Source organism: Trematomus bernacchii, unplaced genomic scaffold (genome assembly GCF_902827165.1).
Source record: "Trematomus bernacchii unplaced genomic scaffold, fTreBer1.1, whole genome shotgun sequence".
NCBI lineage: Eukaryota > Metazoa > Chordata > Actinopteri > Perciformes > Nototheniidae > Trematomus > Trematomus bernacchii.
Window position 1 is genome coordinate 9,080,083 of NW_022987973.1, and position 21,854 is coordinate 9,101,936.

The 21,854-nt window shown below is 39.9% G+C and overlaps 1 protein-coding gene across 4 annotated transcripts; it reads left to right on the plus strand.

Annotated features, from left to right (window-relative positions):
• The first annotated feature begins 1,221 nt into the window (after window positions 1-1,221).
• Window positions 1,222-21,785, plus strand: scube2 (signal peptide, CUB domain, EGF-like 2). Of its 4 annotated transcripts, none has more exons than XM_034116670.1 (23): window positions 1,222-1,499; window positions 1,974-2,093; window positions 2,459-2,584; window positions 2,916-3,050; window positions 3,886-4,011; window positions 4,119-4,235; window positions 6,505-6,594; window positions 7,406-7,522; window positions 7,624-7,746; window positions 8,289-8,405; window positions 8,551-8,673; window positions 8,972-9,088; window positions 10,081-10,170; window positions 10,319-10,441; window positions 11,135-11,302; window positions 11,653-11,856; window positions 16,752-16,922; window positions 18,078-18,245; window positions 18,762-18,923; window positions 19,052-19,249; window positions 19,737-19,889; window positions 20,232-20,311; window positions 20,769-21,785. In XM_034116670.1, the coding sequence occupies exons 1-23, from the start codon at window positions 1,412-1,414 to the stop codon at window positions 20,913-20,915; spliced, it is 3,063 nt and encodes a 1,020-aa protein (XP_033972561.1). In that variant the 5' UTR covers window positions 1,222-1,411; the 3' UTR covers window positions 20,916-21,785. The 4 variants fall into 4 exon arrangements, with proteins under 4 accessions (XP_033972561.1, XP_033972560.1, XP_033972559.1 ...); XM_034116669.1 differs by having other exon boundaries at window positions 1,977-2,093; window positions 11,650-11,856; XM_034116668.1 differs by having other exon boundaries at window positions 1,223-1,499; window positions 11,650-11,856.
• The last annotated feature ends 69 nt before the right edge of the window (window positions 21,786-21,854 follow it).

Here is a 21,854-nt window from a genome sequence, read left to right on the forward strand (position 1 = left end):
TTGGAGAAGTTGTATTATACATCTTACATAATGTATTGATATGGCTTGCCATCTGCTACTCGAAAAATAATTGAGTCTTTACTTTCATTTTTAAGCTTCTATGTTTATTTGACTTGATTGGCAATGACCATAGTTAAATATGTTTTTCAGTTAAACAACAAATGTGAAGATTTTAATGCTGGTGCCATGACTAAATGTTCCTTATACTCACTTAATTCTACTTAAGAAACATTTTATATGCAGGATTGTGTAGTGTTTTTCAAGCAAGCCTTCTTTGTGAAGGATCTTGATACTTCTTTAATCATTGCTGATTTCTGTTGACAGAACTGAGCAATGTTGAAGACAGCAGCGAGAAGAGCCCCAGCTGTGTGTAAGTTCAAACGTAGTTAAATTATGATTAAGCTTCTTCTTCTGTGTATTTTAGCTACCATATCTGTGTATTTGATGAACCTGTACAGCTAACAACATTATTAAAATGTACGATCCATCAATTCAAGCTGTTGTAAATTAGACAAGATAAACGTGTGTTGCCTAGCAACGACGTTGTTTGGCTTATTTTTATATCCATTCCTCCAGAACAATTTTACATAACTAGTTGGTAGGCTAAGTTAGCTAACCTATCACTGAATAACATCTCTCATATAATTTTTTTCGGTCTTTCTATCACAGTATTTTAGCATGTACGACTTTGAAACAGATGCCAAAGGCCATGTTTACAAGTGTTCAGTATGTAAAAGCATCACCATCACGGCATGTTTCACCAAATGATTTCCGGTCATACCTTCCATAACACAATCCTAAATGTTAGATTACAGAGGTTGTATCACGTGACTATGTTATTACATAGGGCCTAGTAAAAAGTGGGAAGTATTTTATAATGTTTGTTTCGATTAATCATAGCCTAGGCTATGCTGTTTTTGTTATTTTTTTAGCTGTTTGAGTAATGATAATGAGCTTTTAGTATTAATGTTTGGTTATTATACGCACTAGTCAAATAAGCCTGTGCACAAGGACATTTCCGGTCTTGCATTGGCTATTTGACCGACTTTACGCAGCTCTGCTTCAAAAGCAGGGCTTTTTTCACTCACATGTACGCGCACCGGCGCACGCACGCTCTTATTCTCTCTCTCTCTCTCTCTCTCTCTCACACACACACACACACACACACACACACACACACACACACACACGCGCACACACACACACACACACACACACACACACACACACACACACACACACACACACACACACACACACACATTCACTCACTTACTCACTCCTTTCTCTTTTCAAAAGCCCCTTGTGAGGCAGATTGACAGGCTAGAATGAAAATGAGGCGGACGCTCGGTCACGACTTCAGTGCGTACGCGTCCTTTTGAGAAGACCTCTAAACTTGGATCATATCACCATGGGAGCTATTTGGGCTGCAAGGGACTTTTGTTTGTTTTTGCTCTTGTTAAATAGTCGCCAAAGCGCAGCGCTTCCAGAGATTCGAGGTGGGACTGTAGTGAGTGTGTGTGCATGTGTGTGTGTGTTGTGTTTTCCAGTCGTGGAGACTACTACTTTACGCACGCTTTCAGAAGTGTTTCCCCAGTGGTGACTTGTACACTTTCTGCTAGTTTTCAAAAATGTAGCTGCATACAAATTGCCGTGGGAATGTATTTGCTCCCGGTACACAAACCTTTGTAAATCACGTTTTGTTATTTATCTAACTTTTCACTTTCAGGTTCTTACTCTTTTCTAACGGCCTGCTGTAGGCTCATATATTTATTATTATAAGGGACATTTATATTTAAGTTTGAATCAGAGTTGTGTTCTTCTTCTTCTTCTCGAGTATAGTCCCACAAAACGTGACACACTTAAAAGATCATATGTGGCTCATATGCTATTTGTGTAAGTGCACTATTTGAGTGTGTTGGCTAGAAATGTGTTTTGGTAATCATGACCTGTACGACCCATTTGGATTTCAGCAGATCCATGTGCCGAGGGAAGTGATGGCTGTCACATTGATGCCATTTGTCAGACTACCCTAGGCTCATACAAGTGCACGTGCAGAGCAGGCTTTAAAGGAGATGGAAAACACTGCGAAGGTAATGTGTTTACTTTTTTGTTGAACAGTTTGATTCCCATATATATCTGAGTGTCAAAGTGGAATCACAGAGTTTGGATGTTTGGGAATAAATGTTATAGCAGGGTGGTGTTTGGGCACATTATATGTCTGATATGCTATCTAAATGATTGTATTTACAATATCAAATCATTCTTAAATCTTTTGTGGCATAACATTTGAATTCCCAAAGGAGTATTTGATATCTGTGCTCCTTTATCTTTCCTATAACTCTTTAACACATAGTGCAGTTAAGTTCTTGTTATTACTGTTCAAATACTGAAATGTTTGGATTTTAATGTTGTGGTGAGTAGGTGAACATTCATTTATGTGGTGTTTACTTCTCAGACGTAGATGAATGCGACTTTGACTACAATGGTGGCTGTGTACACGAGTGCAACAATATACCAGGAAATTATCGCTGCACTTGTTATGATGGATTCAATTTGGCACATGACGGACATAACTGTCTAGGTAAGATCAGCTTTAAACCACTGAGTAAATAACCTTTTGTGATAGACAGAGAGAGCTTCTATGGTGAAGAGTTCATGTTTGTGTGGGCTGTATGTGAAGTTTCTCACACTCAGACTGCTTTTCTTTAGCCCTCTTTGGTAAAGTTTTAATGTGTTGCTCATGGAATGATTTAAAGGATTTGTCTGAAATGTGTTCTACAGTAAACACTTGAATAAGCAGACTTTTTTTATTTCAATACGTTTAAAAAACAACTAATTTGTGAAAATAACATATACTTTGCCATTGTTTTGTACATGCTATTAACTAATGCAATCAATCGGCTTTCTGGTAGATGTGGATGAATGCAAGTTCAACAATGGAGGGTGCCAGCACACTTGTGTTAACACCATGGGCAGCTATGAGTGCCGCTGCAAAGAAGGCTTCTTCCTCAGCGACAACCAGCACACATGCATCCACCGCTCTGTGGGTGAGTGAACAACAACATCTACTGAATCATTGACGACATTTTGTCCCACTCCCACACATTTAAATGTGGCTTAAATATCTGACAGGTGGGAAAGTGTAGACAATGCCTAGTTCATATATATATAATAGGTTTTGAGTTTGTGTTAGTTGTGTGAGTGGAGGCTTGTATTGCTAATTGTATTAGTTTGTGAAAGAAGACAAAGATATATCAAGTAAATTCGCAATATTCACATACAAATCTAAGATTGACGGCACAATGAGGGGTGACAGGTTCAAGCTGGCTCCCGTCACTGAGCTTTTATCTGCAGCAGCAACATGCTGTGGGAAAGGGATTTCTGTGTCCCTGAGAACAAAATAAGTTAATAACTGCAACACTCTGGTCTATGTGGTCGGTGTCACAGATTAGTCTGAAGTCTCTTTGTTTTGTCTCCTTGACTGAAGTCAACCTAAATGCAAGTGCTTTCCACTCAATCGGGTCTTGACAACCCTTTAAAATCCTGTGGACCAATCCACTCAGCTGTGACCCATCTATATAAATGGTGATTCACCTCATCTCATGTTGTTGTGACTTTGTTATTAGAAGAGTTTACAGGGCTTTGCTTTAATTGAATGACATTTTGAGAAACCTTTCCCTTTCCCATGCTTACATATTTACTCAGAAGTGCTCAACAATAACGCAGTGGTGGATGTTTTGGGATTTAGTTTAAGGCGTGAGAACAATCAGTGTCTTTGAGGATGCCGAACTAATCTCTCAGTGTGTGTGTGCCTTTGTGTGGAGCCGGTCAGTCACTGTAGGAGAGTTTCATTGTGCACCTCTCTCCCTCTTTCTATCCCAGAGGGCCTCAACTGTATGAATAAGGAGCACGGCTGCGCCCACATCTGCAAAGAGACACCCAAAGGAGGTGTGGCCTGCGAGTGTCGTCCAGGGTTCGAGCTGGCCCGGAACCAGAGAGGCTGCATCTGTACGTGCTGCGCGGCATGAAGCTAACATCGCACTACACGCCCACAGTCGGCTTCAAAGGTTGTACTGTGAATATGTCTCATGTCTGCCTGTTGTTGACCCCTGCAGTAACTTGTAACCATGGCAACGGAGGCTGCCAGCACACCTGCGAAGACACAGAGAACGGCCCGATATGCAGGTGTCACGTCAGGTACACCCTGCAGCCCGACAAGAGGTCCTGTGTAGGTAAGTTTGCAGACTCAGTTGTGACTTTACAGAGAAATTGTAAAAAAAACAAACAAGTAATACCAAATGTCACACTATATATCTTTGTTTTTCTGTAATCTGCTTTCTTCTTTAATATCCTCACATCCATATTGTCTTTTAATCCAACTGACCTTCAAATAGCTGTCATTTCAAACCTTCTCCTGCCATCATTCAACTAACACATTACTGCACATTTTAGAGATACACAGTTTTCCAAACCAAATATATTAGACTGATTTATAGGAAAATGTTTAGACAACTTTCAATTGATGCTATTGTTCAGCATTAAAAAACATAGATTCTTGAGATGAGATGAATTTTGCAAAATAACATTTTCACCGTGGTAGTTTTTTTATCCTTACTCATTGCTCGTTTTTTTTTTTCTGTAGATGGATTATTGAGCAAAATCCTTTTATGTGGTTGAAAATGGGGTACTGGGTTTGATTGAAGAGCTTAAACAAGCGGATGATTTAAATAGTGCTACCTTAACCCTCCTGTTATCCTCAAATTTACTATACACCCTTTATCCTCCGGGGTCAATTTGATCCCAGTATGTTAAAGTAAGATCTTTTTGATGTTGTTAAAGGACCAATAACTAAAGCAGAGGGTAGTTTTGTTTTACAATGATACATTTGCATGTAATATCAATACCTCAATATCATCCTACACAATCAACACAAATATGTGTAAAATATTGACATTGTTATATGTTTTATACTACTAAAACAGCCTGGGGTCAAATTGACCCCAAGGAACACCGATGCGTACAAAGTGCGTACAAGACATTTAAAAAAGATCATTTTATGTTTACCTATTAGTCCTCACTAAATTAGGAAAAGTCATGAAATACTAAGCAAAACAAATTATGTGAACCATTCTTTTTAGATACGTTAAACATTGAATGGGGTCAAATTGACCCCAAGGATAACAGGAGGGTTAAGTGTGGAATTAGATAATTTTAACATCTTTTAAGCTATCGAAGGAAAAAACACAACAGGAAACTTGATGTTAAAACTGGTTGTTTGAGTAGCTTTTTGATTTCTTTGCACTTGTGGTTCATAAAGAACATCATCAACCAGACCTGTCCATCAGTGTATGCTGGTTGTGTTTACATATGAACAGAAAGGGAATGATATCTCATGTTTTAGGTTCAACATTTCCCCCCCCATAATCAGTATAATTTCTGTTTAGAATATAACAAAACATTAAAGGTCCCATGTCATGCTTTTCCGGTTATTACCCGTCCCCTTGTGTGTTATGTAGCTTTTTATGCATGTAAACGGTCTGCAAAGTCCCAAACCCTCAAAGTACACCCTGTAGCGAGTAAAACTCTAACACAGAAAAGACCTGTCTATGCTGCCCCAGAACGCCTCGTTGGAGATTTCTCTTTTTCCATTGTTTACTTCTTGGGTATAGTGACGTATTTAGGTATAGTTACGTCCGCGGAGCCGTTACGTTTGGACCAATCCGCGGACTTCCTCACACACACACACTCGGCGGGACGTTGCGAGCCTCGCTGCTGCGAGGAGCGGGACACACTGGTGTGGGGTCGGCGAGACAGCGAGACACCGCGGAACTCAGCCTGAGCACACACACAAACTCCCAGCCAGGCCGCTGTGTCTCGCTGTCTCGCAGACGGCCACTGGGCTCATAGGGAGGAGGGGGCAGGAGATCCAACAAGCCGTTTAGGACAGAGAGTGAATACCCCTACTATACAGAGATGCTGTATGAGAAACCAATGTGAGTTTGGAAAATTGCACAATGTAAATCTATTTTAGTATACCTCAACAATGGAATTATGATCAGTAGAAATGGCCATGACATGGGACCTTTAAGTTATGCAGGATCATCTTACAGTGCAGTAATACAGAGGCTATCTTGATGACTAAATTAAAACAAAGTATATGGAAACCTCTGTGCTAGTTCTCCTGTTATGAAGTGTGCATATTTCCACACAATAGTTATGAGGGATAAGGATCAGCCATCAGATATTGGGTAATATCTCTCCCTCCAGCAGCAGTGTGTGTGAGGTCGATGCGTATCACTGTGATGTTGTCTCAAGATTCATTTTACTGATGTTATCTGATGCACACTAAGCCACTGCAAGCTGTAAACATGCATCTGGTTACTGAAAGGTGACCCAGACAAACACACAGAGTCAATATCTGCTTCTGTTATTTATGAAATGTAGGGAATGTATGTAACATTCTTACTCTGTTAATTATTGTTTTTTTTGTGTGTGCCACAGAACGAGATGAAGCCACCACCGAATCTGCAGACCACAACGCCACATCCTTCACAGAGGTGGACAAACGGGTCAAACGAAGACTGTTAATGGGTAACAGCTACACTCCTTCAGTCAGAAGCTAGAAGTTTTAGTCAGTGTTTTTACGTGACAGCGTGTTTGGCTGCCAGTAACCACTCAGGGGTGTCAGACAGGGGAGAGGACTAATGTCTAGTAAACCGATGCATTCCTCAGTCTTTTGAGCAAACTGTGAAATGACTGTGCACTCGTTTTCTCGCCCCCAGTTTCCCCCCTGCAAAAAATGCATTTGTGACAGTGTGGTACATTTCACATTTTCCTTCCATTTGGGAAGGGCAGGGTGTGAATCTTTTATTGTATCGTTAGTATTTAACAGCTGTGTGATTTTGGGTCACTCGATCTATGTAAAACATTTTAACTTTGGCACTTTACCAAGTACATGGCTAGTACCTGAGCTCCGGGAGACTTGTCTTTTGTTGTGAATAAAATATGTTGTTAAGGTACACCTAGGTGTGAACATGTGCCTAACCAGTGTATGCATGTGCTCTACATCCAAACATAACTATGCACCATACAAGCTGTGTATTAGAGCCTCATATCTCTGTTTCAATCATTATTTACAAATGTATTAAGAGCAGTATATACATTTAATTTAGTTATGATCTCAATAAGTATTCTCAGTTAGACAGTATTAAGAAATCCATGGAAGAAATTGTTTGTTTGTTATTTTCATCAACTCTGTCTTCCAGGTCATTTTAATATCAAAATATTCAGAAAATCAAGTTCTGTTTAACAAAGTATCTGACATTAAGGAATAACATTGTTTTTTAAGTTTTTTTATTAGAAGGTCATTCACAATTGTTCACATTGTGTGTTTAAATTTCAGAAACCTGTGCGGTGAACAATGGCGGGTGTGACTGCACCTGTAAAGACACTTCCACAGGCGTGCGCTGCAGCTGCCCGGTCGGCTTTACTCTGCAGCCGGATGCAAAAACATGCAAAGGTCAGTCTGCTAGTCCACAAAATAATCCTCCTTGGAGAGGAGCAGTCTGTTGAAAGACCGATTTAACCAACTATGTCAAAATATCACCTTTTTCTCCACAGATATTGACGAGTGTGAGCCTCACAACGGCGGCTGTGAACATTTCTGCAGGAACACCATCGGCAGCTTCGAGTGTAACTGCAGGAAAGGCTTCAAGCTGCTAACAGATGAACGCTCTTGTCAAGGTAGAAATGGCTCCTGAATTTCTATTTTCAAATTCTGGGCAGTCATTAAAGTGGATTGGGACTTTCTTAAATGAGATGAGAGGGAGAGTGATATGACAACACCAGAAGATGTTTTTTTGTATCACCAGAAAACAGGTTTTCTGTTAAAATAACAACCAAAAAAACTTTTCAAATATCTGAAAACACTTATAACTTTGGCATCTCTCTCGGATTTTGCTATACACTAGTCTCACATAGTTTATTATTAGATAGCTTCCTTTCTTGTGTTATAGTACTTTTTTTATCAGGTCTATGCTTTTAATGATGCTGAACTGATGCAACTAAAATATAATTTCAGGGGCCTCAATGCAACACTGCCTTCGTTTGACCTGTTATAACTATCAAAAGCCAATTTATATCTGATGCAGCAAACATGTGTCCTTTGAGTGAGTGTGACATTTCAAGATCAAGTGAGATGTGTGTCTGTGGGTGGGAATTCCCTCCTGATGAAGATTGCAACTGACTGCCTCGCTCTTATGACACCTGCCTGATTTTGATTACAGATATAGATGAATGTTATTTCGAGCGGACATGTGACCACACGTGTGTGAACTCCCCCGGTGGTTTTCAATGTCTGTGCAACAAAGGCTACACCATGTACGGGCTGGCCCACTGCGGAGGTGAGTCTGCAGAGCAACTTGAGCGTAACACACAAGTGCCCAATTTAAAGAGGTGTTAGGCTCAAAAGCATTACAAAAGAGCTCAGTGAGTTGTTGGGAACATGGAGCCTGTAATTATAATAATGATTTTTCCTTTTCCTCTCAGATATAAATGAATGCAGTGTGAACAATGGCGGTTGTGAGCAGGGTTGTGAGAACACCATGGGTGGATTTGAATGCTTTTGCCATCATGGCTATAAGCTACACTGGAACAAAAAGGACTGCATTGGTAAGCCAATGCCTCTTCCTACATAAGAGGCCTCTCTGTTGAGTGCTTTTAGAAATTGTGTGACATCCCACATTTTGTACAAAAACTTGGGGGACAAAAACAGGAGATACTTTGAATTCTGTTCTCTTTTTCTCTTTGATTCTTTGTCACTTGGTTTTCTTGTGCTTGAGTTAAACATCAACAACCCGTCGATGCTGTTGGTGCTGTTAGGATGTTGGACTTTCTGTTCATCTTCCTCCTTGTCACAACCACAATTGTTATTTTTTTACCTTGGAGTTTTGTTGTGATTTCCATCTAGAGGCTGAGGGTTACCCACCTGCTAAACCCCCCTCTAAACCTACCTTGAACTGTAGTAAGCAGGAGGGAGGGGACCGCTGCTTCCTGACATGCCAGTCCCAAGTTCACATCAGCAGTGGTGAGTTGGTTTTGCCAGATCTCCATATAACATGATTAACCTGTTTACCTACAGTTTTTTCCCATTTTTCCAAGTTTTGCAGGGGATATGGTTTGTCAGCAAATGTTCAACATTTGCAAAAGAAACCCACATGTGCCAAATTGTCAACTCCCTTCACCTGCAGATCCATCTTTTTTTTTAGGGTTTTCTTCTTATAAACCACATCTACCCTGCTAAACACCTGTGCATACGCATAGCCCTTAAGCAAACATAGGAGTCTTGTTACTCCTACATATTTTCCCGATCTTGTTATTTGTCACTCAAATAAAAGCATCAGTCTTCTGCTCAAGCTTGCTGTACTTTGTGATTAAGTCAGTTTCACTCGGTCAATTTGTTTTAATTGAAACTGCAAAAAAATGTCTAAATATAAATCAGGATACATTTTTCCACCCTAAAGGTGACACAGAGTTTATGATATAATACTAGTTCCTGTTTTACTAAACGGATGAAGTGGCTGCTGAATGGCTGTCACTGTGAGGCAGCTGCAGAGAGTGTTGACTAATTGATGAATGAATCACTAGTACTCGTTTTATTATTGATAAAAGTCGGTCAAGATTAAAATTGATTGTTGTTTTGAATCTTTAACAGAGCTCTGACAAAGTTCACTAAACATGAGGCTCCCATATGTGCGGTAAATAGTAAGAACCTTTACTTCTACACCATGTTTTATCAGTTAACATGACACCCCTCAGTCTGGTGCACCATTGTTTTTCTTTAGCATTATTAGACTCAAACATTATGACCCAGTACAGGTCAGGTATCTCTTAATGCAGCACTGCTAATGCATGCTAATGGGAATTCAATTAGTCTGTTAGTCAGGCTGTGCTAGTTGTCAACATCAATCTGCGAGGCGGCTCTTCGTGTTCCTACAAGCTGCCTGTTCACTCTCTCTTGACTCGGCTTTTCTGGCCCTAACTTTTCTCTGTGTGTCACTGCCTCTTGTGTGTTTTCAGGGACGGAGGATTCATACACGGTGACTTGTGGAATGCCTCTGCCCTGCTTGGCTGACACACAAAAGAACAACAGTGGATTGCATTGCTTAGGCAAGTACAAAAAACATCACATATCTACATCTATGTTTCCTCTCTGCCACACAAAACAGTATCTCAGGATCAACCCATGCTTCCCTTGTTTACATCAGATATATAAGTAGATAACAATGACAAGTTTTTCTGTTCCTCTGTCTTGCAGGTCCAGAAACGGCCAGTGTCCCACGCATTAAGACTACAGCCACCTTTAGGTCTGGCTCTGCAAAATGCAACCTAAAACGAAGTCAGGAGAAACTCAAGGAGAGCTTGAACTCAGCACACTCAGGTACAGAGGTTGCCACACAACAAACACAACAATGCCTCCAAACACAAGATCACAGAAAGACAAGAAGCAACTACAGCTCCTTCATGTTACTGGTTAAAAAACATTTAGGGTTTACCAAGAGCTGCCAGCATCTAAAGCCTAAAACCACAACCTTTAGAAGACAGACTAGACCTGAAGGCTGCTTCAAAGTAAACCAAAAACCAAAGACAAATTTGAAAGAAATTTGTGGGGAAAGTGATGTGGTTTTGAGTGTCTTGAATGTCTCAGAGCAGCACTTTGTCTGGCAGTGACAGGGGAGGATGTAATTAGCCATAGCATGCCTTTCAGTTGGGTCTGACATAGCCATCAATCAAATGGGTTTCCGATTGTAGGATTATTTTGCTTCTCCAAAAGGTTTCGGCATGGTCTTTTACATCCCTCTTAGTCACATAATTGTTTCAAATAAAGGAAATTGTCACTATGACATCTCATCCTTTTTATCAGTGTTCGCGGCACAACGACAAAAGATGATCAAATTAACTGCAGACTTTTTTTTTTCAATCTGTGTATGTTGTGGCATTCCCTATCAAATGTACATTAATTGTTTCTTCTCTGTAACACTGTCTTTGATTATTTTAACAATTGTGCGTTTGTGTGTGTTGTTTCTGTTTGTCTGCGTGGTCTTGGGGGGGTGGTTGTCTCACATGTCCACAGATAGCAGGTTCCTCTTCACTGAAAATGTCCAGTTCAGCTATGTGAGCCTGCGCTGCACCTCGTCCGGACAGCGAATGCGCAGCCGCCATGGCAGGAAAGCTGGGGAGGAGGACGGCTCCTCGATAACAGCTGAGTTTGAGCTGGATGTGAACCTAGAGGAGGTAACAGGTTGGTCTCTCTGCGCTTCTCCTCTGCCTGCCTTTGCTTCTCGTTCACCATCCTTCTTTCGCTGCTGTCTGTTCATCACTAAACAAACTAAACTGTTAAAGTATCTCCTGTTTTGACTTTAATGTGGTGGTGGGCTCTAGGTTGGGACTCAGAATTGAGCTGTTTTTTGTTTTAATTCCTTGAATTCTTTGAAAAGTGTTGGCCTAAATTGCTTTTCTCCTGACTTGATGGTACATTCTTGTGAGTGTTGAAGCAAGCATGCGAGCATCCACGCATGAATTTCACTATAGGTGTTGGGGATCACGTTTTGCTGTGGAAACAGTTGTGAAATTAAATGCTTCTCTCAGCAGAGAGCTGTGACCTGAACTGTGTGCGCCGGCGCTCGGAGAAGAGGCTCAGGAAGACCATCCGGACCCTGAGGAAGTCCATAAACCGGGAACAGTTCCACCTCCACTTCGCTGGGTCTGACTACGAGCTCGCTAAGACTCTTGGCAAACCAGCAGAAGTGCCAGGGCACTGTGGGGTGGGACAGGTGCTGATGGGCAGGAAGTGTGGTGAGTTGTTTTTTCTATTTACTTGTTATTAACTCAGGAAGCGTGGTAAAGGTTACGACACACCATTTAGCCTGTCATCACTTGTTCTGTAGATATTGTTCTTTTCATCTCTCAAGAGTGCAGATCCCACTGCTTTTGTTACACCATGCAGCAATGTTTCTGACTAAGTCCTATACACACAGTAGACGTAAAGTCCTGTCTCAAAGCAATTGAAATGGTCCACGCCAGTGAGATATATTTAGACAAGCTGGTTTAATGATTGGATTTGGAGCAGGTGTTGGCCAGATGAGTGCCATATTTGGTTTGCAGACATGCCGTAATGAGCGTGTTGAAGGGGAGAGCGAGCTCCAGGGAAGAACAGAGAGACTGTTGTTGGGCCTCCAAGCTGTGAGATCTTCCAGCATCTCCATGGGATAAGAGTGTAACATGAGGGCCCATGGCAGGTCTCCTGGTAGCGGTTGCACCTCGGTAGGGGTTTTATATACAACCTGTGATGGAGAAAATGTTCATTAAATAAGACCGCACACTGTCAGTGTTTGGGAGCTGGAGGCTGGCATGTGTTTTCTCTGGCTGTAGGGACCGTGCGCCCCTAGTTTCGGGCCTCACAGACAGTTTGTTGCCTGCTGCACAATGCTTTAAAACAGTGAGAGGAAACTGGTGCGTTTTATCTGTTGAGATGTCTAAATATGTATTCAAATGGTTAGCAGTTCATTTTATACATGCACATGTCTAACGTCAATGTTAAAGATGTATGAATGAGACTTATACCCAAACTTCCCAAAAGTCCATTGTATGTTTAAGGTTTTCCCCTCTTTGAACCTTGAAGAATAGGGGTGATGGAAGTTAAACTGAAACTGGACACTGAAACGTCTAAGACAACAACTACCCAGTCGTTTCTGGAGATAACGTTTGTTGAAAGAAACTCATTAGTTTTACGCTGCATATATCTCTCTGTAGCACCATATGTTTTAGGCCTCTTCATTAACATCAAAGCTGCTTCTGCTGTTGAGCGGTGCTGACACGATTTAAACCTAAACTGCTGTTCATTATTTCTATCTTTCAGTTACACAAGTCCTAAGTGTCTTGATTCCTTAACTCCCCCGCTATGCTTTCAGGTCAACATTAAGCAGTCTATTGGCCATGGCAGGGGTGTAGACATGTAATTTGGGAGAGGAGGAGGAGGGGGCTGAAAGGCATTCTTCTTAACCTCCAACTCTTTAAAAGAGCTATATTTTTCCCCTCCTCCCCCAGCTCCCGCTCTGGCTTAGCTCCGAGTGCAGTTTAGTCCTTTTCAGTTTGCCCACTCCATTGAAAACCCCATTTGAGGGTTTTTTCTCACTGCCTCACAGAGATGACAACACAGCCTCTTGTGCATTTGGCGAAAAATATCCATTCACCTCCGTGCACCCTTTAAAGCATTTGTCCTGATTCATTGATTGGTTTGCTTAATATTTAATCAAAGAAGTTGTCTCTGTTTATAGAAAAAGGACTTAGTTGAGTAATTATGTAAATCAATAATTGTTCATGTGTAGTGCTGATAGTTGCCAGTATGTGACGGCATCAGAATACAGATCATAAACGATCCAGAGATGATGTGAATGGTGAGCGTCAACGTCTATTTGACCGTTGTAGTCAACTTGTTTGCGTGTTTGTTTTAACATTGAAGATGTTTAGGAAGTGCTGTTGATTCAAGCTGGCAGTTTGAGTGCTGTGTCCCCCCTGCCCCCCAACTGGGGCCACTTTGCATGACCCCCAGCCACTAAACTGCTAAAGAGAATTGACTTCAGCCACACCATGGGAATCAATTAGCATCAGTTGTTTGGGCCTCGGCTTGATGGGCGCGGGCAGTGATTGGGCCAAGCAGAATGGGGGGATTCAGAAACCTGACCCCTTTTATTGGGTTCAGCTCCTTACCACTGTGATACCGTAGTGTTTTCCTATGTCATCAAGTAGGCAAAGACTGAGGACTTGAATAGAGGTGAAAGGTCTTTTAAACCTCTTTGGGGCCATCAATTCGAGGACTCTATAGAAGCGTTCTTTGCATTTGAAAGGCTTCAAGGTTTTTTCTCTCTTTCACTCTCACTCTCTCTCTTCTCTCACTGCTTCCCTCTGTCAAATAAAAGCTGTTAGAGGACAATGCAATGATGGCTCCTCATGGTCTTTCAGAATAAACAATGGGCTCCAAAAAATGAACTGCTCTTGAGAGAATTACATTTTCTTTCTTTAGAGGAAAATCTAACAATTTGCTGAGCCACGTAAAATGGATCTACGTTAAAGCTCTTGTGTGTCGAGTTTTTGTAGATAGTAGTTTCTCTGCTTACAGGCAGCTTTAGAGGCTGCAGCCGAGGCACAGTTTGTGCTGGGATTTAATTGATTTATTCTTGTGTGAGATCAGCTTCAGTTTTCAAGTCAAGTTCTGAAGACCATCAGACAGACGCAGTAATTCCCAAATTAATTACAGGCATCACTCTGAATGGGAGGCACCAAAGCAAAGCAAAAGCAAAACGGTGCTTTGGTCCCTTTAATCAAGCCTTTGCACTTTTGTGAGATAAGAGGGAAATACTCTCTTTGATTTGCTTCTGTGTTTGCCTTTAAAGAGGCGAGGGTGCTTATGGTGGAATTAAAAGTTCCTCCCCTACGCACAGCCATGTTGCATGAAGTATTAGGACGTGTCAGATGTGGCGCACAAAGGCAGCTGTGGAGCGGGCTGGTGCTCTTTTGTCTCAGTCATTTTGTCTGGCTGCCTATTTAAAGTTGGTTTGCAAGAACATTTCCAATTCCTCCATGTTGAGTCTCATTACTTTTAAAGTCCACATGCTGTACAGACCCAGCAGTTCACAGGAACAAAATAAACACTGAGATAAACATCATAGCACACATGTCATAACTTAACTGGATTTATTTCAGTTCAGAAATGTTGCTAATAACAATTGAAAGCTAAATGTATTCTTCAGTTATCAAATCCTGAATTGAGATGGACCAACAATTCTTCTCTTTTTTTCCATTACAGCTAATCCATGCCATACTTGTATAATTTATTGTGATTTCTAACCTTTAGCTAAATGCTATTTTTCTCTCATAATTGAAATGTGCAAATTGATGAGAACATATGTATAATAAGACTACATTTAACACGATTAATGAGTGAAACTCTTTATTTAGGTATCAAGCCAAAACAAATATTAGACTACACACTATTGAAATGAAACATACCCTGATGGACACAACAACTAAACATGCTACATTTAAGTTATCTCCATTTGAAGACCCTGAAAAGTTAGTTTTGTCCAGGATAATTTACTGTATTTCTATATTTTCACAAATTTGATATACACTACGAAAAAAACAACAATCTATGTATAATTTATAGTCTAGTTGTCCATAAAAGGATGTATCCCTCGTTTACTTCTCCTACATTTTCAAATATGTCTTGGTGAAAAAGCAAAAATAGTACCCTTCGTAACTTTAACCAGTTGCAGCATTTAAAGATACCGTGCAGTGTGTTGAACTATTTACAGGGTGAGTTATACTTGTACTGTTCATTGACGTGCAAGAAAAACTCTGAAATCTGTCAGCGGATTGATGAATTGTTGAGGCTCAGCCTTTGATGTGTTGAGGATGCTCTTCACTGTGTTTATGCTTTTCAAGTACATACATGGTCCTGTTTGATTACACATGAGAGGCAGCTGATGAAGTCTGGGTTACTTTAATGGTCTTGTCATGCTATTGAACGGCTGTATTTATGGTGTAAATCTGCAGTGTGGTGAGCACTGTTTAATTATGTGTCGCCACAGGGCATACTGCTTTAATTGTTGATTCATGTCTGCATTTGACATTGTCTCCCTCACTTCCTGACACTGATCTGGCTGCTCAGTGGATGTAAATTACAGTTCATACACCTCTGTCTGTTTTGGCTGTATTACCCTAAGTGTTTGTGTTCAGTTTGTGAGGAAATGTTTATTTCACCGGCTTAAATAATTACATTGTTCCGACGTGGTATTGTATCACAATGTTCTTTTTGATAGAGTGTTTAGTACCAAGACAAAATGATCCTCTCTCAGCGATGTGAAAAACAACCACAAGCTTGGCAGTGCCTTGGAGAAACATAGCAGGACTAAGTCAGAAATTGCTCTGTGCACAGTCAGGGATGCACATGTGTGTGTGAGTCTAACACAAAGTAAATCCTTGAATTAAAGAGAGAAACTACAGGCACAAACATTGTTTTTCATGAATTGGTCAAAAAGTGTTCAGGCTTTTTAGATTTTAGATTTTCACATCAATGGAAAGAAAACCTTCGAAATGCACACATTTCAGAAAACGTGTTATATATAAAAATGTTCTTATTGTAAGTGATCATTTAGGATGATCACTGGGGATGTATTTTGGTGAAATCTATTAGTTTAAGTTTTTTACCCTATTGACCTACAGCAAAATGTATAGCATTTTGCAAAACATATCTTTAAAGGCAATGTTCTAGAAATGAGCTTTCATCTTATCCTCTGAGCCAGAAATCTCCACTTCAGTGTCACTTACTTTTACCAAACCACACATACATTCCCATATATAATTCAGACCCTTACTTATAAAACATTTTATTCCTAAATACATTACCTAAATAGATTTTTTAATGTCTGCTGATAGTGTGTCCTGATTTATGTAGTTATAAAACAGATATCCGAAATGTACTCAGTCAAAAACATTGACTCCATCAAAATGAAACAAGAATTATGATCCTGGACCTTTCCAATGTTCAAATCTTTATTTGGATATTTAAACGAAAATAATTCAGAAAACTTGTAATCCAAATGTCATGTTTCATGGTGATCTATTTGTGATCTATTTGTACCCTTGCCATCTGCTGTGTCTCCTGTTAATAACCTTTAATGGATCTTTAGTGAGCTGCAGTGTTGGGACACACTACGACGGGGATCAGGGAAGGTGTGTGCTGTGTCCGGCTGGAACCTATCAGGACGACGAGGCACAGACATCTTGTGAAGTCTGTCCCAGACCTGAAGGAAGAGAACTCTCCAAGGTGGTTGGCGCTGGAAACCTGTCAGAGTGCGGAGGTGAGACTATTGAGTCGATTTGATGAATCTACCTCAAAATCACAAATGTGCCTAATTGGCTAGTGATAATAAACGTTATTTACACAGCACTTCTCAAACAATGTTACAAAGTGCTTTTCGTGGTTAAAACAGGCAGAAAACTACAAAAAGGATCTCAATGACAAAGACCATTTCATTACTAGAATAGTATGACTTGTTGGGAAAAGTGTACATTTATCAAATGTAGAGGTACTGGTGATATTGTTACCTTTAGATGGACCCAGGCTAGTTGTTTTGAGTCTTTATGCTAAGCTTAGCTAAGCGGCTACTGGCAGTAGCATCATATCCTCTCATCTAAGTAATAGTCAACACCTAAAATGACTTAACAAATGTTTTAGTATTCAGTTGGATTTCTCAGATTTTTAGGATAAATACATCTTTACATTTGGCTTTAATGAATTGCCTCATGTCGGTAATGACCATAGTTTAAACCGTGCAACACTTATAAGAGAGGATGTACAATAAAACAAAAAGATCTGAAAATGAAAAAGGGGAAATATAATAAGGCGAAAAAAGAAAAAAGGCACAGAAGGAGACATAATCTAGGTAACTGTTTTGTGAATTTGAGCCACAGAGGAAGCGGTGGTGCATGATAGAGATCTCTCCCTGGCAGATGTTCTGCTTTGTGTAAAGCCAAAGGAGCTTGAGCTTAGATGTTGAAGATTAATTTTCACTCAAAAGGTGAAGTCTTTTTTTTAAGTCTTGAATAATAACAGAAAGAGCCACCATGTTTTGGTCTCCTTCTGTTATTGGAGTCACTTTATGACTCAATCCAAGATCTCATCTCCCCTGTCAGACTAAACAACAAGAATCTGGCTCCCAGATTGTATTAGTCACAGAGCAGTTGCACTCTGTTGAATTATACAATGCAGTGCAGATTAAACATGGCATCATGCCAGTGACATTTGCTTAAGCTGGTTGTATCTTATCTTAATGAAAGAAGACAGTATCTTCTATTACATTTAACATGAGAAATTGCAAAGAAAACACTTGAAATGAAATGTATTCAATTGATGCAGTTTTCACAGTTTGGTTATAAGGATAACATTTGACCAAAAACATTGCTGTGTCTAATATGTCACACTCTGACTTAACGTAATGCTTGTGTGTGTTCAGGTCAGTGTTCCCCGGGTCAGTACTCCCATGACGGCTTCACCCCCTGCCTACCCTGTCCCCTGGGAACGTACCAGCCTGAGGTGGGACGCACCACCTGCTTCTCCTGTGGGGGGAATCTGATCACCAAGCGCATCGGGGCTGTCACCTTTCAGGACTGCGAGACCAAAGGTGCCATATTAACCTCTGTTGCTGTTGTTGTTGTTTTAGGGTAATAAGAAATAACTCCAGTTAAGTTCATGTCTAATGTTTAAACATAAATAAAGAGATCAGATGGGATTTATGGAACTGAGGGTGGTTATAAAACCTGTCAAATTTGTGAAACATTTGTGGTTCTTTGGTTAAACAAACACAAACAACGTTCATAACAAAGCTGTCATGTGGTCTTCAGAGCTCCTTTTGGGTGTCGACAGGAACTCTGCTGCCCTCTGCAGCTGCTGTTTTGTCTCTACATGGAGGCAGCGGGTCAGATTAATGTTTTCATTCAGGACAAGGGAACAGAAAAGTCTTGTACTTAAGTGCATTACCTGAGTAAATGAGTAACCGTCCTTTGTAAGCGTTTAATAATTTGTATGATATCACAAATAATAGACACATATATTAGAGATGTTAAAAATTAACTATAAAAGTGAGTATTGGGATCTTCAGAAACTAACAGCCCTCCATCACTGTCATTGGCTCCTGCAGTCCAGTGCTCTCCGGGACATTACTACAACAGCAGCACTCACCGCTGCATCCGCTGTCCCATGGGCGCGTACCAAGGAGAGTTTGGACAGAACTACTGTGTCTCCTGCCCTGGAAACACCACCACCGACTTTGATGGCTCCACTAACATCATGCAATGCAAAAGTATGTATCTCTGTACGCAATGAAGTCCCTGAAACAAACACATTGAAAATGAAGTTTAGGATTCAGTTCCAGATTATTCACTTTGTTGCACCAAGAAACAAATCTGACGAATCTGAGTAACTTTACAGACCGACATTGTGGAGGAGAGCTGGGAGATTTGACTGGCTTCATCGAGTCCCCCAACTACCCGGGGAACTACCCCGCCAACGTGGAGTGCACCTGGACCATAAACCCCCCGCCCAAACGCAGGATCCTGATTGTCGTCCCAGAAATCTTCCTGCCAATTGAGGATGAGTGCGGGGACTACTTAGTCATGAGAAAGAGCTGTACGTTTGTGTTAAATTACTCAAAACTATTCCACCAATGGGTTAACTTTACACTAAATGTTACCAAGTAAACCAACATGAACTTTCATTAATGTATTTGTCTTACTGGGATTACAGTAGGTTACTAGATGGGCTTTTCACCAAAACAACATGATCGATTTATTGTACAATATAAGGATGCCCCCTTAATGATCCTTGCTGAATTTAATATGACCTATTTTTTTTATGTGCATAATTCTTTACATAATAATGTCACCAACATTATAACCAACTTGATACCAGAATTGAAAATCTTGATTTCCCACCCAGTATAAGACTATGGGCATTGCACATATAATACACAATTTTGTTAACAGTCCATTGGATTATTGTTTTGGTTGTGTGGCATTATTATTTTTTTTTTAAAATACATTTGGGATATTTTAATAATTTGTTATATTCCAATTATAATCATAGATGTCGTCCTGTGGGCTCATTTATTTCACAGCTCTCTCAAACTCTGTGACAACCTACGAGACTTGTCAGACATACGAACGTCCCATTGCTTTCACCTCCCGCTCAAAAAGGCTCTGGGTCCAGTTCAGGTCCAACGAGGGAAACAGTGGCAAAGGCTTCCAGGTCCCGTATGTGACATATGACGGTAAGAAAAAACATGGATATGTGATGTTTTGTGCAATAACGATGATGCCGCTACGTCAGTGTGTTGTCACATGTTTGGCCCTTCATAGTTTGTATAGGGATTTTCATCTCTCATTGTCAACTTGAATATATCTTACTTTTAGTTCTGTTTTATTGTCTATTTTGAGATGTTTGAATCTTATGTATTTTTTTCATTTTTCAAACTGTTTGCAATGCCTTGTCTTAACCTGCTGCTGTAACAAAAACAAATCTTAATTTGGGATCAATTAAGTATATCTTATCATATCTGATCTTCGTTGGTTTGATTGCTTACATCAATGTTTATTGACTTTGTTTGTTTCAGAGGACTACCAAGAATTGATAGAAGACATAGTCAGAGATGGGAGATTATACGCTTCAGAGAATCACCAGGACATTCTCAAGGTATGCTATAGTACAAATGTTTGATAAGGATTATCCGTGTTTTTAGGTTGTTTATTCTAAATTTGGAGAATATTTAGCCAAAACGTTTTACAAATGGTTGTGTATTACAATGTTTCATGTACATCTTGGCACTTTATCTGTATTGCGCCTGGTATTCTTTGTCAATATTAAATAGAACACATTATTGGCAATCTAGAAAAACTGTTAATTGTTTTTTTAATTTTTATATATTTAAGTTTCTGCAGCAGTCTCGGATGACTTAAGTTTGCACCTGTTTTCAATTTTGATTATCTTTAACTATCCTCCATTTGATGATAAGTTTTCCTTTTCCTTCTGTCCTGTGGCCCAGTAAGCATGTAATGCCCTCTTTTGGATACTGGTGGAAAAAAGGGTGATGCTCACAGACTTATTCATATTCTTTTTTGGTTTCCATTAATGCAATACATTTTTTCATCAGGACAAGAAGCTCATGATGGCGTTGTTCGATGTACTGGCTCACCCTCAAAACTTCTTCAACTACACAGCACAAGAATCAAGAGAAATGTTCCCCAAATCATTCATCCGCTTCCTGCGCTCCAAAGTTCTGAGATTCCTTCGCCCTTAAGACTGAAAGTTTCTGGATATCTCGCGAAAAACGTAGATTACATGCTGGCCACAGTATCTGTTTTATCCAATTTCCCTTTTAAGATTATTCTGAAGTTACCCCTTTTCTCATGGAGCGACACTAGAGCGGACTACACACTCGATACATTTGAAAGACAAAATGGACAAATAGAGGGAGAAAAAAGCATTTAAGTGTGTCTCTGGATGGTTCTAGATCACTTTGTTTGGACATTTGGAAACTGTCTTTTAATAAACATCAGAGAAATTGTAATGACTTTAGATATTAAAGTCACCATTTCAGGATTCAATGCTGTTCGTGCCAACATTATGAGACATTTGATAATATCATCTTGATGAAAAACAAATGTGATAGCTAAACAGATATATGCTGAATGTCAGTGATGCTGTATATAGAGTGTGTATCTAGTTTTAACATAGGCTTCTCTCACAGGTAGAGTGTAATGCACAGAAATACTGCTGAAACAAATATAGCACAAATGTTTATACCTGGAACATTAGCACTACTAAAGACGTAGTGGCACCACGAAAGCAATTATTCTGATGAATGTGTTGTATATGATGTAAAAAGTTTTAGGTGAAACTCTAATGTATTGTAGTAACTACGTACATGTTTGACAGTGTAGCATTGCTGGTGGCTCATGTATTTGATGTTTCAAGGCGTATGAATGAGTATGCGTCAATATATTTTGTATTATTTACTAGCAACCAAAGACAACTGTTCAGAATACATGAAATAAATGAAAGTCCTGTAAAATAGAATTGAGCTTTTCACCTGTCTTAGAAGACAAGTATATGTATATTTTTATGGTTTTGTACATCTAATATGCTGTAAATAAAGATAGGAAAGTTATTCTGTGTTCTTTTTCCCTGTCCCCACATTTTTTGTATTAGGCTATGTGGCACAAAACAAATTGTATAT